The sequence below is a fragment of the Daphnia pulicaria genome, chromosome 5 (assembly GCF_021234035.1).
Source record: "Daphnia pulicaria isolate SC F1-1A chromosome 5, SC_F0-13Bv2, whole genome shotgun sequence".
Lineage (NCBI taxonomy): Eukaryota > Metazoa > Arthropoda > Branchiopoda > Diplostraca > Daphniidae > Daphnia > Daphnia pulicaria.
The window spans coordinates 4851256-4867452 of NC_060917.1; the positions used below are offsets into that span (position 1 = coordinate 4851256).

General features: G+C 40.8%; 3 protein-coding genes across 5 annotated transcripts; 2 read left to right on the top strand and 1 right to left on the bottom strand.

Annotated features, from left to right (window-relative positions):
* Positions 1 to 74: 74 nt before the first annotated feature.
* Positions 75 to 855, top strand: LOC124341403. Its single transcript, XM_046794500.1, has 3 exons — positions 75 to 321; positions 387 to 539; positions 607 to 855. Exons 1-3 carry the CDS (start codon positions 187 to 189, stop codon positions 745 to 747), a joined length of 429 nt encoding a protein of 142 aa, XP_046650456.1. The 5' UTR covers positions 75 to 186; the 3' UTR covers positions 748 to 855.
* On the bottom strand, positions 576 to 1895 carry LOC124341390 (protein cornichon homolog 4-like). The gene is made up of 5 exons (XM_046794486.1): positions 1607 to 1895; positions 1479 to 1547; positions 1293 to 1405; positions 1092 to 1232; positions 576 to 1032 (listed from the first exon to the last, which is right to left on the bottom strand). Exons 1-5 carry the CDS (start codon positions 1676 to 1678, stop codon positions 957 to 959), a joined length of 471 nt encoding a protein of 156 aa, XP_046650442.1. The 5' UTR covers positions 1679 to 1895; the 3' UTR covers positions 576 to 956.
* Positions 1896 to 1952: 57 nt separating this feature from the next.
* Positions 1953 to 13205, top strand: LOC124341070 (serine/threonine-protein phosphatase 2A 56 kDa regulatory subunit epsilon isoform-like). Of its 3 annotated transcripts, XM_046793982.1 has the most exons (13): positions 1953 to 1980; positions 2097 to 2424; positions 2668 to 2967; positions 4224 to 4420; positions 5105 to 5215; positions 5960 to 6052; positions 6552 to 6682; positions 6798 to 6857; positions 6942 to 7275; positions 7344 to 7573; positions 7667 to 10179; positions 10263 to 12720; positions 12796 to 13205. In XM_046793982.1, the coding sequence occupies exons 3-11, from the start codon at positions 2832 to 2834 to the stop codon at positions 7812 to 7814; spliced, it is 1440 nt and encodes a 479-aa protein (XP_046649938.1). In that variant the 5' UTR covers positions 1953 to 1980; positions 2097 to 2424; positions 2668 to 2831; the 3' UTR covers positions 7815 to 10179; positions 10263 to 12720; positions 12796 to 13205. The 3 variants fall into 3 exon arrangements, with proteins under 3 accessions (XP_046649938.1, XP_046649940.1, XP_046649941.1); XM_046793985.1 differs by lacking the exon at positions 1953 to 1980 and having other exon boundaries at positions 5105 to 5206; XM_046793984.1 differs by lacking the exons at positions 10263 to 12720; positions 12796 to 13205 and having other exon boundaries at positions 7667 to 10244.
* Positions 13206 to 16197: the final 2992 nt, after the last annotated feature.

Here is a 16197-nt window from a genome sequence, read left to right on the forward strand (position 1 = left end):
TTTTATATTGATTGAGTTGATCGATAAATTGAACAGGATTTCATTCGACCAAGATCGTTCCTGTTCTTTATATTGCGATTCCGCGAAATTGAAACCGGGCAACTTCTTCGATTGTGCGTCGTTTGTCCTGGGACATACCACAGCCAATATGTTTTTCAGTTAATAGTTTTAGAATTGTCCAACAGAATGTTTCGATTTTGTGCTATTTCCAATCTTAATGGAGAGGTGAAATTTTCACATTATTTTGAGTCTGTTCTGTGTGCGGTAACCAACTTAGAGAGGGATGTAGTACAGGAATGCTTAAAAACAGGAGAAAAAGAGGTGGATTCAACTAAATTGTATACTATTTAAAAACAAAAATTACACACTTCATTACCATTATGTAGGGACAATTAAAGAGATCTGATTGCTTCGCTGTTTACAAACGAGAAGGTTTGCTGTGTATTGTTATTGGTGCGGTTCCTTCGGCCAACGCAAACATTGCTTCCGATCTGCTACATGCTTTCGCATTTATCCTCACACACCACCTGAAGACCAAAGTACTAAAAATGAAAAAATTATATGCAAATAACAAAAAGATTCTATTGGATTTATTTATTTATCAAGACAGAGATGCAAACAGTCCACAACAAGGAAATAATTCACAAGATTTTAGGAGAGATGGTCCATGGAAGTGTACTAGAGACACGAATTTCTCACATCACAGCTCTTCACGACTTCCAAGCTCGGGAAGGCGATGACAATTAATAATTCATGATTAGTGATAATTTCCAATCCAATACACATTATCATCGCAATATCGCGACAGTCATTCGTCCATGTAAATTCATGGAAATGCACCAGACCCATACCACACGCCGAGAAGAAAAATTGATTAGTGTCGAGAGTATTTGACAAGAGATTCCATTAACTCATTTAATGACTAGCTATGTCAGAAAAGAGTCCAATTAAGCAATTTATGGGTTGAGATCATTAATCATTGATGGGTCTTCTTTGTGTCTTGGATCACCAGCTAGCATTGAAAGAATCATGCTAGAAAATAAGAGGGGATGGATTAGACAAGTTTCAAATAAATATGCCTTGTGACTTACCAGTACAAATAGACGAAAAACATTATAAGGTAATATCCTAAACCAATCATGCAATCCCTCATATGTTTTTTCAATTGACCTCGATTATAGATTTCTGTTGGGTCATAAACACCCATATTTCCCTTTGGAACAGAAAACCATCTACAAAGCACAATTTGAAATTACATAAGGTCAAGGTAATTAAATACAATTAGGTATTACTCGTAAATAAGCCATAGTGTTACAGGAAGTGATGTGAGAACAATCCACCAGTGCCCAGTGAATGATAACAGGATAACAGTGATGAGATGCGCTATTATTCTTGGTAAAATCCACTGAAATAAAATAGTATATGGTTAGTTCAAATTGTGATTAGCATAAAATTTTCTTTGATGCTTATTTGCTTACTATATTGAGATTCGAGCAGCATTGTTGTGCATTTAGATAATCACATTCCAGATCTGATAAGGTAATAATCTAAAGAGAATAACAACTTAAAGTTGAGTGAAACAGAAAGAAAAAAAAGTGATGCATACGTAATAAACAAGTAGAAATAAAAGTGCCCCGGTGTCGAATAGGCAAAACGCAAACATCAAGGTGTCTGACATTTTTGTGACTAGGAAAACAAATGGCCAAATTGGTTGTCAAAACCACGGATTATTTTTCAAATTTGCCTTGATAGCTAGCCGATATCTGCACTACCACAGCTATGTTTTGAGAAATGTTGTGAATATTAAGTTGAAACCACAGATTTATTTACACGTCTGTTCATCGGCAAATGATATGCTTGTTTTCCCTCGTTTCGTGCGTGACACGGTGACAACGCTAAAGCTTAACACGAGCGTCGCTAGGTGGGGGACTTGGCATCTTTTTTAAGGCGTCGGCGTAATCTACTCCCGATTTTAACATTGTAATAAAATATTCTCATTAAGTTATTGCTATCATATGCGTGATCATTAAATAAAGAATATTTTCTTTTCTCCAACTTAACAAGTTTTATCATCTTTATTTTATTGGGTTTTCTAGAATTTCGACGTATTTCTGTCCTTTTGCGGCGTTGCAAGACTTTCTCTTCTTCTCTACAGGGAGAGTCGAGTCCTTCCTCACTCTGGAAAAAAACTTTTCAAGATGGTGATTGTGTGAGAGTTGGGTGCGTTTCATGGGATTTATACCGAACAGTGACACGAAGAAAACACTTTCAGCAGTCCCACAGACAATTAACTACAGCTCCCAATTTTTGCTCACAGTATAAAAACCGCATCATATCTTGGATTACGTTGGTTTTCTTCATCGTGGTGGAAGGAGGGAAGAGTTTAGGGAATCGGTGAATATTATATCAGCCCTCTTTCTCATAGTAAGTATCGAGGGAAGACGAGCGGTCGGTGCATGTTCGATGAGGTTCACACTATTCCTTTTTTGAACCCTAGTCAGTGACGAGAAATTTTCGGTTTCCGGTAATCGGAAATGTATTTTTTGTTACTTGTTGTCCAAATATGGTAGAATTAGCATATATACTTGGATCCTTGACTTTGTTCATGGACTGCACCTTCCCTTACTTGACCATCTGATTACTGATGTCATTTTTCTTTCATTTCAGGATTTATCACAACTACCAATACTAGGACTTAAGAAGAGGAAACTTGTGATAATCAAATGACAAGCTAGGATATGTCTTGATGAACACATATTTGGGCCAACACTAGGCCCCTCACTCCTCCACCTTTTCAAAGTGCTTGCAAAGATCCAGACAGATAACTAAGGATGTCTGCTGGACCGCTTGTTGACAAGATTGACCCATTCAAAAGGTCACCCAAGAAGAAGCCCAAAAAATCGCAGGGCTCATCAAGATATCACTCGGGAAGTGAAGCAGATCTGCAACCTCTTCCTTTATTAAAAGGTAAGAAAGTGCCTTATTCTATCCCGGTTTATTGAAATCTGCTCTAAGAAGGTGATGTAATCCATAAATCACAGTCATCCCTATTTTGTATTTCGTTGAACTATTTTTGTAAGACAACAGGCCTGTAATGATGCCAACTCCTGTGAACAATTAGATTTTAGCTACTTTAGTTTTTCTCTCTTGGTTCAAGTTAAGAGTAGAAACACTACATGTGTGTAATAGTCAGTCAGTGCATTTGTTTTCTATGGTTTCCTGTTGGCATTTTCCGGGACATCCTTCTTCCCCGAATATTTTTCACTGAAATTGCCGTATACGCCGGGTTTTTGTTACAAATGTCTAATGAGACGGGTCAAGAAAGAAATTCTTTCAGAAATGTAAACTAAACAATGGTTTTCTTTGACTTCGCGTTAGATTTTGTCTTCATGTCAACAATTCACACTTTATACGAATCCTTACAGTTCAACCAATTATCTTCCAAGGGGCTATTATATAACCGTTGTTTTATTTGCCCCTTTTTGTAGTCAACTTCCACTCACTAGGTGTTCCAGCTCTGAAATTCCAATTAGTTAATTCTTTTTTTTTTTTCAGCAATTAAAGAAAGAAACTCCCGATTTGTGCAGCCGGTTTAATTGGAAGCGTTTTGGCTGTTGGCATGCCAAAACGGATGTTGATAAAATCATTAAAAAAGGGCAAGGAAGTGAATGGTTTGCAATTTTTCATGCTTTATCGCGAATTCTAGTCGGGTATGTTTTTGTTGGTGCTAGATGTGGGTGGGGCTGGACGAAGAGTATCTGAACTGGGCATGAAAAGGAAGAAAAAAGGGCTTGTGTGTATATATGTGTGTGTGTGAGCGAGTGTGATGGACCAGCTTTATTTTTAGGCTGTGTAGCCCAGTCAGTGCCAAGTTCCGTCTGCCCATTCCCTTCTTACTCGGCGTCTCCGCCGTTCTCTCCTCCTCCCCCCCCCCCCCCCCCTTTCATCTTGCTTTGCAAACACACAAAACAGCCGATAGGAAGACTACGAGAAGAACTTGCGTTTGCGTTACAAAAAGATTGAGTCGTTCCGTCACATCCGTCGATATGTCGCTCATCACGTGCAGCATTTTGTCTCCGCCCTGATGCGCACAGGCGCACAAATTGGGGGAAAAAATGAAGCCCTTGAGTTTCTACATCGTTCATTAATTTTTCATCTTTTCTTTTTCCAATTTCCAATTGGTTTAATCTTCATTTATTTTGCTTATTTTTTTATTTTTGCAGATGTTCCGGCCGGCGAGCAAGAGGAGCTCTTCATTCGTAAACTGCGCCAGTGCTGCCTGGGCTTCGATTTTCTCGACCCGGTAGCCGACCTTAAAGGAAAAGAAATCAAGCGAGCTTCGCTTACCGAGCTGGTCGACTACATCACGGCCGGTCGCGGAGTCCTGACCGAGCCAGTCTATCCGGAGATCATCCGCACGGTATATAAATGGCGCTCATTTCATTATCACTTTTCTTGTACTCTTTTATCGTTCGGGGAACATGTGAAACGATGTTTGACACTTTTTTATCGATATTCGATCCACCCCTAAACGAGCCAGCTCGTTTCAAACGCCTTTTTATCGATCTAGAAGCGTCCGTCCAGGAATGTGTAATTGTGTACCTTTTAGACTCCCACTCTTCCAACTCTTATGTTTTTTGCCCCTATCTCTGTATAATCTCGGGATTTTTGAGCCTAGACTGTCGACTTGTGATAAAGAAAGAATTTCTCGTTATGTTCGCTCGCTCACCCACGCGGGTCGCTAGGCGGACCCAACTGGACAAACATAACTCCCCGTCGAAAAAAAAAGTTGTAGTTGAGGAAGGGAAAAAATAACTTCTCGCTCTCGAGTTGTTCGACCACTGTATTTTTCCTCTTCAAGTGTGTGTACGTGTTTTGTGTACGTTTTTAGATGGGTGCTTGAATATGTTGGTTTGAGTCGGAAAAGGGTGAGAATCTTTCTTTTTTTCTGGAACGCTTGACAGTCGAGAGCGGAACTTGTTAGTGCAAATGACAACGTTTCCCCCCACACACTTCCACGCTTGGACTTTTTTCTTTGTAGTAATGAGCGACAAATATTGACTTTTTTTTTTCTAAAAACTCGCTTCTTTTCTTTCATGTACAGATCACGAGCAATCTGTTTCGGACGCTGCCGCCGAGCGACAACCCCGACTTTGATCCGGAAGAGGATGATCCGACACTTGAGGCCTCGTGGCCTCATCTACAGGTGATTTATGTGAGCTCCAAAACCATTAACGCTTCTTATTGACCCTTTGCTATTGTAAGTTGTAAGAAGAAGAAGGAAACAAACAAACAAAACAAAAGAGATTTGTAAAAACGAACGCATTCAAATGAACCTGGTTCGAAAAAACTGTTGATCGCATCCTTTTTCTTCTTTGCTTTTTGAATGCGGACGTGAACAAAGTGTGTATGTCTAACTATGTATGGATGTTTGTCTCTTGTCTTTGCCTGAACTACCATCCGCCCTATCGTCATTTTTGATTTGATTTCATATCATTTGCCTTCAGCCGCATAATTATTTAAATTCCTTTATTTTTTATTTTTCACCATTTCGGTTGCGTTGCTGTTTTTTTTTCGCTTGGATATCGACTTTGGTCGAGATGCTATCAAGGGCGGACGGTTTCATGCAGAGACCGTCAGGAATAAGGTTTCATGACTGTTAATCAGACTTAAGTGGTGTTGCGGCTTTTTGTTTCAGCAAATGCATCTGTCACGAACGTGATCATTGCATTCGGAACTCTTTGTCGAGTGGTGAATGGATGAAATAATGCACAGTGACTATTTTTAATTTTGAACTGACGACTGCCAATGATGTGAAAGCCAGTTGATTTTTACCTTGTGTGTTTGTTTTGTTTGTTGTTTTTTTTTTTTATATTTTGATCGACGTTATCTCCTTCCTTGTTTTCCTTCCAATTCCATCTCCCTCCCTTCTTTTTTCCCCGTTCACCCTCCTTTGTAGTTGGTCTACGAGTTCTTCTTACGCTTCCTGGAGTCGCCGGATTTCCAGCCAGGCATCGGCAAGAAAGTGATCGATCAGAAGTTCGTCCTTCAGGTACATACATAATCATTGACGATAATATGAACACATTCACGCACATCAGTTTGTTCCGATGAACAGCCTTGGGTCTTTCCACTTCCAATTCCTCGCTGGGTTTTTCTCTTTTGTCTTGACTTGTCTTCATTTTCTCCCGCCAGCTTTACCAGACCATATCGATCACAAGCCGTGAGCGTAGCTGGGGTGATCCGGTTTGGGGTGGGGGAAGAGAAATCCTCAATCGGAATCCTGTCACGCATACGCATTCGACTGCCCACTGTATTTCCTCTATTTCCCCCCTCAACTCTGACGGCCAGTCTCACCAGTGAGGCTTCACTGCCTCCCTTTAACTTACTTTTCATCATTCCTCTCTCTTTATCCCCCCGCATTTCGTCCACTTATTTCTTTTTGCCTTATTCATTGGTTGATCCAGTTTGATTTGAATCATGTTCTAATCTTCTTATATACTTTTTCGTTCGTGTTCCGTGTTCGGTCTGGTCGGATATCACGTCAATAGTTGCTGGAGCTATTCGATAGCGAAGATCCCCGCGAGCGGGATTTCCTCAAAACAGTATTGCACCGGATTTACGGGAAATTTCTGGGCTTGCGAGCTTTTATCCGCAAACAGATCAACAACATCTTTCTCAGGTTCTTTATACAATCACATACTTGTTCTTTGAATATTTAAAAAAAAAAAAAAAAAAAAAAAAAAAAAACTTTGCAACTTACTTTTGCCTTTTTTATTGGTTGTCCTTGCTTGCAGATTCATTTATGAGACGGAACACTTTAACGGTGTCAGCGAGCTTTTGGAAATTCTCGGGAGGTAATTAATCTTCTAACCAGAACTGGCAGTTTGCGTGGTGTGTTAATGTCTTTTTCATGTTTGTGACTTTGCGTTTGTGTGTAGCATTATCAATGGATTCGCCCTGCCGCTGAAGGTGGAACACAAGCAGTTTCTGGTCAAGGTCTTGTTGCCCCTGCACAAGGTCAAGTGCCTGTCGCTCTACCACGCCCAGCTGGCCTACTGTGTCGTCCAGTTTCTTGAGAAGGATCCCTCGCTCACGGAGGAGGTGATCCGTGGCCTGCTCAAGTACTGGCCCAAGACTTGCTCTCAGAAGGAGGTGATGTTCCTCGGTGAGATTGAAGAGATTCTCGATGTGACGGAGCCGGCCCAATTCATCAAGATTCAGGAGCCGCTCTTCAAGCAGATTTCGCGATGCGTTTCCAGCCCTCACTTCCAGGTCTTGAAATAATAAGAATTCAACGTATCAACTTTTGTACTCTAACTGTTACTTTGGCTGTTGGTTAGGTGGCCGAACGTGCTCTGTATCTGTGGAACAACGAGTATGTCATGAGCTTAATAGAAGAGAACAGTGCGGCCATAATGCCAATCATGTTCCCAGCCCTCTACCGCATCAGCAAGGAGCACTGGAACCAAACGATTGTCGCCCTTGTCTACAATGTTCTCAAAACCTTTATGGAGATGAACTCGAAACTATTTGACGAGTTGACAGCCACCTATAAGACTGAGAGACAGAAGTAATCAATTTTTAATCAATTTCGCCTCCTTTTTACTTTGTTTACGGTCGACTAAATTCTTTTGTCTTTTTTTCGCCGGAACGTGCCTTATAGAGAGAAGAAGAAAGAGAAGGAGAGGGACGAACTGTGGCGTAAATTGGCCGAACTGGAAATCAGCCATCGTCGACGTGAGCCGTCGGCCAAGACGAACGCTACAGGAGGCGTGGCCCTGGCCAAACAAAGTCCGCCCACTTTAAAATGAAAAAAAAAAAAAGAATGAAGCAGCCACCTCGACTCCTTCGCCGCCCACATACATACATATATAAACACACACACACACCACAAACACATACATACATACTCACCACTCTCTTCTCCTTCTTACAGACTTTCACCCCCTCATCCCATCCCCTATCTTCCCTCCTGCTTCCACTGTCCCCCTCAAGATGATCAATTTAATAATAATTTAACCCGTTGAATCATTCATGCAAACGAGTATTTTTGAGTCGACCATTTATAGAGGGACAATAATACCAAGCAAAAAAAAAAAAGACTGGCCATGTAAAACAACAGTGTCGATGTGTGTCTGTGTTGAGTGCGCGCGTTAAGCCGAGTGACAGGACATTTTGTGCGTGCGTGTGCGAGCGAGCGTGAATGGCTGGTTGGATGTATGAACCCAAAAAAAATGGAGCCGAGAGAAGAAGAAAAATGAACAAACGTAACTTTGTCCTTCCCCTCTATCCTTCCCGCTCTTAGACACTGAAACTATCTACCAACACCTTTTTTTTCTCTCTCTTTATCATGTTCGTTCCTCCACCGCCTAACTCTCCCACAACTCTCCCATCTCCATTTTGAAGAGAGAGGGGAAAACCAAATGCAAAATGTTTAAAAAAATGAGCTAGATTTTTTTTTAAGGACGTGAGAAAAAAAAAAGTAAAAGTCTTGAGTGACAACAGATTCGATTCGGATATTCCCTAGTCCCATTGCTTTTGCTCTGGCGATTTGACAAACCCAACAGGAGAAAAAAAAAACACATTTCAAGTGCAAACATGTAAAACTCCCAGAGTTTTTAAAGGAAAAAAAAAGCAAATCGGGTTATTGGGATTTGGGTTTCCTTTTTTCTTGTTGAAATCCACATGGAAATGGCGTTAAAACTAGAAACGAGATGAGGGAGAGGTGGAGGAAAAAGTTGAGATATGACGAGTGTAACAAAATATTTGAACAAGGACATTACGAACGTGATAATAGCCAGCGTAGAGATAGAGAAGCGGAATGGGGGGAACGAATGGCAAGAAGGAGGAAAATGTCTAGTGCGGGCGTGTACTTTTTCAACAACAGCAAAAACAATTCTTTTCTTTTTTTTAATTGTGATTTTTTTTTTTTGTCTTTTTCCCCGTTTGATTTGCTGGGAAGGTTAGGGTTTTCTTCGGCTCTCGCGATCGCAATTGTTCTGGTGTTGATTTTCCCCATTTTTTTTATTGTCTCGTCTACAGGAGGAAGAAATCATTAGTCGCCGTCTTGTTGTAGCCAATTTGTTGCTCTCCTCCTTCCCAATAATTTTTCAAACACGATTTGTTTTAATTTGCTCCCTTTTCCCTCTATTCTTCTTATAGGACTTATCGACGAAAGTTATGTTGCCCGAGTAACTCTTGCAAGTCAATGAAAGAGGGACGGCCGCGTTTGATCGCTTCTCGTTAGTTTGAGAAATATTTGAAAATGAATGAGTACATCCATACCGCAAAAACCCACCCCCACCCCCTTTCCTGTATAGTTGCCCTCCCACCAACTCTCCCCTCTTTCAACTGTCTCCCCCCCCCTCCGAACATCTTTTGATTTCATGAATAGGTGTGTGTCGTGTTCTTTATATACACCTGCTGATCACTTCTTCTTGTCTTACGTGCAGTTTTCTGTTTGTTTATACGATCGTTCACATTCTTTGCAGCTCTTTGAATCTATTGAGCATATATCTTCTCTTTAATTATCTTCATGCAATGTTTTGATTAGATTTCGTTTCTGAGCCAGTTTTTAATTGACCCGCCCCCTTTTCCTCCCATCGTTTCTTTTTGACAGCTCTTCAATATGATGATGCTGGTGCACTTCCCATCCACTTTTTTTTTTGGAGGAAAAAAATCATCTTCTTCTAATAATAATAATGGTCGGCTGTACATTTTCTTTTTTTTTTTTGTATCCCGTCACACCTGTCTCCCCCTCCAAAATTCTTTTGCGCTCTCCACCAATCTTATCATCATGAGTCTTAACTACACCTTCGTCCATGCCCCGTTTCCCTGTCCTTCGTGTACAGATGGTTGAACATCTTTTGTGTCTCTTTTGTCCAAACTGTTCGATCATCTTTCTTGGATTTTCTCTTGTTCAAGAAGGAAACCGTTCAAGACGTAACAAAAAAAAAAATTAAGTAAAGCAAACCAACCAACCGGCCACACCAACAACAAAGTAACATGTGCCCTCCCACCCATTTTATCATCCCCTGTTGTCAAGTGTGTTTACTCTGCATCGACCGAGTTGTATGTCTGCAGTCATAAAAACCAATGAAACGAGGATTATGAAGAAACAAGAGCGAGATACAAAAACAAAAACGAAAAAATGTTGTGTCTCTGTTTAAGATTGTAGTACGTAATAATTTGTTTTAGATTTCAATTTTCTATAATTTTACTGATATATTTCCTTGAGCTTTTTTCCTTTTTTTTTTTAGAGTGAAAATTTGATCTGTCTAGCCAATGACTTATTCGTCTTCCTAAATTATTGACAAGGAAATGCAGCACAGCGAAAGGGGGGCAAATTCGTTTGCAATTCCAATTGGGGCAGACGTCAGATCGGTCCCGCCTAAAAGGTATATTGGCAGATGAAACATTGATTTCGCTACGTCTGCGTAGGCACCTTTCAGTGCAGGTTCAAGTGTTGACACACTTTGAAAGGTCGACCTATTCCTTGTCAACATTTTGTTTGTTTGAACGCTAGGTTCGGGGTTGCTTGCTTCAAGATATATTAACCCAAATAGGGTTGAAAATTCAATCAAGAACGTCAAGTGCCCTCCCGTCGATCACCCAATATAGAGCAGGTGGGCTTTCAATCATCAAGAGAAGCTTTTTCCAATTAACTTTGGTCGTCCCTTCCAATTTATTCGGCCATTGTCTATCGGACAATGCCTCCTCTGAAAAGGTCGCTACTCTCTCGCCAGAAAGAACAATTCGGAATAGCTACAGCTTTATGCAACGCAAATCGATCGCAATACGACGGGGATTCGTGTCACATAAAGAACGCCATATTCAGCTTACGTCAAAGAGAAAATCAGACGTGAAACAGACAGACCGTCGAGTGAGGCGACTGCACTTGTACTGTGCTCCTGGCTCGTCGGGGTGACTCTCTGCGAATTCGTTTGGTTGGCTGGTGACTTGATGAGGTATCGACCAACCGTCAAGATGATATGTGTCCTCTTTTGTATGTAACGAGGGTCGCCAGGGGGGGGCTAGGAGCTCCGAGGAAACGAGAGCTAAAGTAGTTGGGAATATATATGTGTACTGGATCTAATAGCACTCTGCAAGATTGTTGGTGGAAAGCTGACAAGTTGTGTGTTTGCCGTCTGGGTCATGTGTCAGCATCTCCGTCCTGGCTGTCTTCGACGGAAAGAAAAGCAGAGCAGAATAAACTACAGCAGCGCAATCTGTTCTCTCTCTGCTGTGGGAAATCCCTTTTTTGGACTAGTAGCTACTAAAGATTAATCGAGCGGGCGAATTAAATGCCAGTCAAAAAACGGACTTATTTGGGTCACTGAGGATTAGGCTACTAACTCTTCATCCTTTCTTCCTATTTTATTAAAAAGAAGCTGCAGCAGCGACTGACTGAAATATTGGCATCGTTATTTGCGTCCATCCAGCCAGAAGAAATCGCTTTGTGATACTGATTCGAATATTCTATAGACACTCATCCGATCGTGACGTCTTTTTTTTCTCCTTGTCATCGAGACAATCAGCAATTATGGGAGTACGATATTTCCGTGTCTATTGATTCTCTATAGTCCGCAGGAAAATGTAGTTTACTCAATAGAAAGCCTTTCCTTTGATGGTTTGCAACTTATTCCTTTATCCATCCCGCTATAAATCTCCGCCATATCGTTATTTCATTACGAGATAATCTCTGTATTACATGACGGGACACATATAGTCATACAACTAAACCACCGCATCATCTCACGTAAAACATTGGAATTTTATTCGAGTTATAACCCCCGTAGAAAGGGGGAAAAAAATCAATAGATATTACCCACTCAATGTACAGCACGCAATCATTCATCACTTCCTTGGCCCAAGTTCCGGATGGATTGGTTGTGCAACAGAGCAATTAAGACATAGCATCGCCTCATCATCGTGGAGACCAGTACCGCTGTATCGATTATCGAGGGCTCACTACCCCCGACAATGATGCGGTTGTCGTCATTTTATGTGTGTGTATTCTTTTTCCATTATGGAAATATACAAATAATAATACGGCGGACGAAAAAGTATTGATTGCGGAAACTCTTTGCGGTTACACAAAAATGACACGATACTATGAGAAATAAATGTCTGGATGGCCACCAATAAAATTCTGGGCCCAAAAGGGAAATGGCTGAACTCTTCCCGTTGATCGCATTTGATCCTCGGTCACGGACTTATTAGTTAAGTTATCACAATTTTCCTAGTCACGACAAAATGTTGGCAGTTTGGAACAGCGACCGAATTAGTCTGGCCCTTCCTCTACAGTACAAATCGTTTTATTTGATGCAACACATCACATCAAAGTTAAGGACAGACGAAATTTATGGCTTTACTTGGAGAACCAACTACTATACTATATTATGGCAAACAACACGCAAAGTATACGACCGTCTTTGGTATAAACCCGGATTGTTGCGAACGCAGGGTCCCGCCGGTTCAACCTTGATGAAGGTTAAACATCTTCTAGCACCTTAACAGCAAAGGTACACACACACACACCCAATCAAGAGCAGGCGAAAAAAGGGAAAACAATAAGGAAGATGCCCAAAGAAAAATTGGGTGTGGTGCTGCAGACTCCCCTATATAAATCGGAGCACCAGCAAGCCCTGGATTACACATCACCTCCGATCGTCTTTTAAACCGCTTCCCGTAAGTCTCAACATGTACAAGTTCCTGGTAAGAAACAACTTAGTTTTTAAAAAAGTCCATTTCCTTTTTTTTTATTTTTATTCTTTAAAAATGTTTTCTCAGAGCCTGTTGGTGTTGGTCACTTTGGCCGCTTTGGTTTTCGGTGAGGATCAGCAGGTCCAGGATCAGGAAACTGCCGAGCAATTCTACCAAATTCACGGCTATTACCCGACCTGGTACAGCGCACCCGTCTACCGTGCTGGTTACTACTACAACAACTACGCCTATCGCACTCTGCCTTATTTCTACCATTCTTACCCTTATGGCTTCCAGTACGTTCTGTAGAACACGCCGTGATTGCAAGTGACCATTTGAACAGAGCTAGACGATTATTTACCGCCCATGTTATCAGGATTCCTTTTGAAGTATGCTATCTGTACGATCCTGAATCCTTATTTCAAACAGCTATACAACTCGTTGTTTCTATATTTGTACCCCTTTTCTTTGTTGAATACATCCATTTTCTTTTGAAACCACATCAAAACAATTTCCTTTTGGAAAGTAAGCAATGTTTTAGTCAAACATGCGATGGGTTATTCTTCGTCTTCTTTTCTTGTTGAACAAACAAAAGGAACGTGGAAAGATAGAACTCATTTGTCGCTCAATAAGCACAGAAAATAAAAAAATATCCTGAATTTGTAATCGGTTCTAATGGAATATTGGAGGAGAGCGCTTGAACGCCGGCTGATGAAAAATGCATCAAATCATTTTGCGTAGGAGAACTTTCCTTTCAGCAGCCGTACTTTTGAGTAGTTCAACGGCTGTATAGTTCGTTTCGAAAAATGATCACGCACTGTCTGATATGGACAGTGCGGAGTGTCTAGTACAACAATGAAATGTCCGTCTACCGCGTCTTTGTACGTATACATTGTTCATTTGTTCTCCTAATAAGGAATTGGCTGATTTATTGGCCATTTAATGCGTCCGTTGCTCCGCTCAGCCTTGAAAGAAATCAGAAGGTTAAAAGAACAATATAAGAAGATCAAAACGGAAATTGAGTGTAACGATAGGGCGTGGTGGCGGTAATAGGAAATCAGAATTTGTTCTTCATCATAATACGCCATTCCATCAGTTCGCGTTGCATCTTGAGACATTCCAGGCAGAGATTATTAATCAAATAGTAAGATGAGAAACCCTCCCCCCCCGTTATGGCTCATCATTCCGGACCTGGAATGAGCCAACTTTTGCAATCTGAATAATGGCAAGTGTCGTTACATATTTTACTGCATGTAAGAACGTAAAATGATATTAGTTACATGGTATTTTCTTTTGTTCCTTTTGATGTATTGTGCTGGATAGATAAATGCATCACCTTTGGGGAGGAACAACTCACGTAAATATGTCGACGAGTCCGACGTCTCTATTTCTGAAATGGCGGAGCTGAACCTTTTTATGGGTTTAGCGAGATGATAAGCTTCTCTAGATTCCTTGAAACTCGGTCTAAATTTAGACCGCTTCGCAGTATACACAGAAATGTACGTAGATGCATTCAGAAGTTGTAATATTCCCATGCGGGGTCGGGTAATTTCATTCCCGAGATTGCCAGAGTTGCGAGAAGTCACCTATATGTTCGTATAACTCCTCCCATACAATTGAGATGGATATTCTGAGGTATTTCAACAAAAATCCAAATTATCCGTAAGCTGCGTATGACAAAAACAAATTTGAATTTCTCCGCTGCAATTGAGTTGGGTTTGCGGGGTCGACAGACGATCCTTGGGAAACTGAAACCGACCAACCAGCGGGGTGGGCATCGATCATCAACATCCGCGTCATCTCCAATTAGTATCAAAATAGGAAAAGCAGCGAAAGATTTGTCTATCTTTTATTTTTTTAAAAAGAAAATGATCCAGGGCATCGTTTGGAATTCCATTGAAACGACGTCACGCCACAGTTGCGCGAGTCACGCTTCACCAGCCATTCCCATTTTCCAGCGTGGAAAAACGAGAGGATGTGTAACAGATATATATGAATATCTTTCGCCTGGCTGGCTAAATGGCTGCAGTTCTCTATTCCCTCTAGTCTCTCTCTCAGCTGCACTCCCGAAGCGTAAATAATAACCGGAAAGAATTGGATATGTCACCACGTCATTATTTGGAAGGAGAAATGCCATCTTGGGCCAAAAGAAAAATATGTTAACGTATGCGCATGCATAAATGAAACCAATAAATATCAAAGTGTGCCAATCAAAAGAGAGGAAGTTGCAGTCCTATAAATGTATGCATTCAGCCTCCCCCCATCAAAGTATACACTATACAATCACCATGGCAACGGAAAGTTCTCCTCTTGAGTGTTTCATGGCGCATAGATTATATGGACGTCATTTGTATCCGCGCCATTGGCCAACAGTTGGCCTTTCCTGGTATAATGGCGAAGAAATCTTCATTATTCTTCGGCTATCTACACACAAAGTTGCAACGAATCCACCGTAATGACTTCCGAATATATTGGCAATCGTCCAAAAGGAATTATTTCAACAACTCGTGTTTGATTTCATATCTCACCCACCAGCAAGCACTTATTGATTTGTTCTTTTTTTAAGGAGCGATTTTATTGATCAGTGGCCCAGTTTTTACATGAGAATATTTAAGAGAAACGATCAGGACGATATCAAAAATTCATTGTAGCTGTGATCGAAAGTGGAAGGAAAATTTGACGTCTGTCTGTTCGGTATAGTCTACATCCTGGTAGACGTAGTGTGTTAAATATTAATACGCGGGGGAAAGGCTGAACTGGAGAACGTCAACATCAATTGAAACTATACAGGGCTATAGATATATCGCTCGCAACTGTCCCATAGCAGTGTGTACCCGTCACCTTATCGATTTCTCTCGGTGAAAGAGAACGGGAAAAGCGGATCGATTTAACATTAAGGTATATAGTTACACGTGGACAAAGCAGTAAATCCCGTGAATTTACAAATAGATTATCTTCCGATCCGTACTGTTATATTTTTCAGGTGAAATTCACTTTCGCATTGGTTATAACATATTGATTCATTTAAATATTACATATTTAATCCCGTCTGGAAAAAGGGCGTCACCGAACACCAAGGCAGTTTTTTTTTCCGATGTGCTTTAGTCATAAATTAATTTGTATAAAAATTTCAATTCCTGGAAAAATGAAGTTGGAATATTTCAAAACTTTTGGTCTTGACATTGAAAAGTCAAGTTCTCTTAGTTTAGACGGCTGAGCAGCCACTCTTTTGTGATATTCCAACGATCCAGTATGTATACCAGAATTATTCAGGGCAAAATATTTAATGAGAGGATTTTAATGCAAAATTGGCCTTGAATCTTTTTTAGGACTTATGCATGGCTTGTGTTCTTTCTGTTTCTGCTGATGTGATCCCGTCTGGCGGCGTGGGGGCTCTCTCTGCCCTTGATGGCATCGCAGGTACCTTTACACAAGACTAGAAAATATTTCGTGGAAATAAAACAAAAACTCCTTCGCGGAAATTATGCA

What these genes read in the sequence shown, in the direction of transcription:
- LOC124341403 (XM_046794500.1), top strand. Translation starts at nt 187, where the DNA reads ATGTTTCGATTTTGTGCTATTTCCAATCTTAATGGAGAGGTGAAATTT. An exon ending in TAAAAACAGGAGAAAAAGAG is followed by an intron (nt 322 to 386) that starts GTGGATTCAACT and finishes ACCATTATGTAG; the next exon opens with GGACAATTAAAGAGATCTGA. An exon ending in CACACCACCTGAAGACCAAA is followed by an intron (nt 540 to 606) that starts GTACTAAAAATG and finishes TTATTTATCAAG; the next exon opens with ACAGAGATGCAAACAGTCCA.
- LOC124341390 (XM_046794486.1), bottom strand. Translation starts at nt 1,678, where the DNA reads ATGTCAGACACCTTGATGTTTGCGTTTTGCCTATTCGACACCGGGGCA. An exon ending in TATTTCTACTTGTTTATTAC is followed by an intron (nt 1,548 to 1,606) that starts GTATGCATCACT and finishes TATTCTCTTTAG; the next exon opens with ATTATTACCTTATCAGATCT. An exon ending in GCTGCTCGAATCTCAATATA is followed by an intron (nt 1,406 to 1,478) that starts GTAAGCAAATAA and finishes ATTTTATTTCAG; the next exon opens with TGGATTTTACCAAGAATAAT.
- LOC124341070 (XM_046793982.1), top strand. Translation starts at nt 2,832, where the DNA reads ATGTCTGCTGGACCGCTTGTTGACAAGATTGACCCATTCAAAAGGTCA. An exon ending in CTCATCTACAGGTGATTTAT is followed by an intron (nt 5,216 to 5,959) that starts GTGAGCTCCAAA and finishes CCTCCTTTGTAG; the next exon opens with TTGGTCTACGAGTTCTTCTT. An exon ending in ATCAGAAGTTCGTCCTTCAG is followed by an intron (nt 6,053 to 6,551) that starts GTACATACATAA and finishes TCACGTCAATAG; the next exon opens with TTGCTGGAGCTATTCGATAG.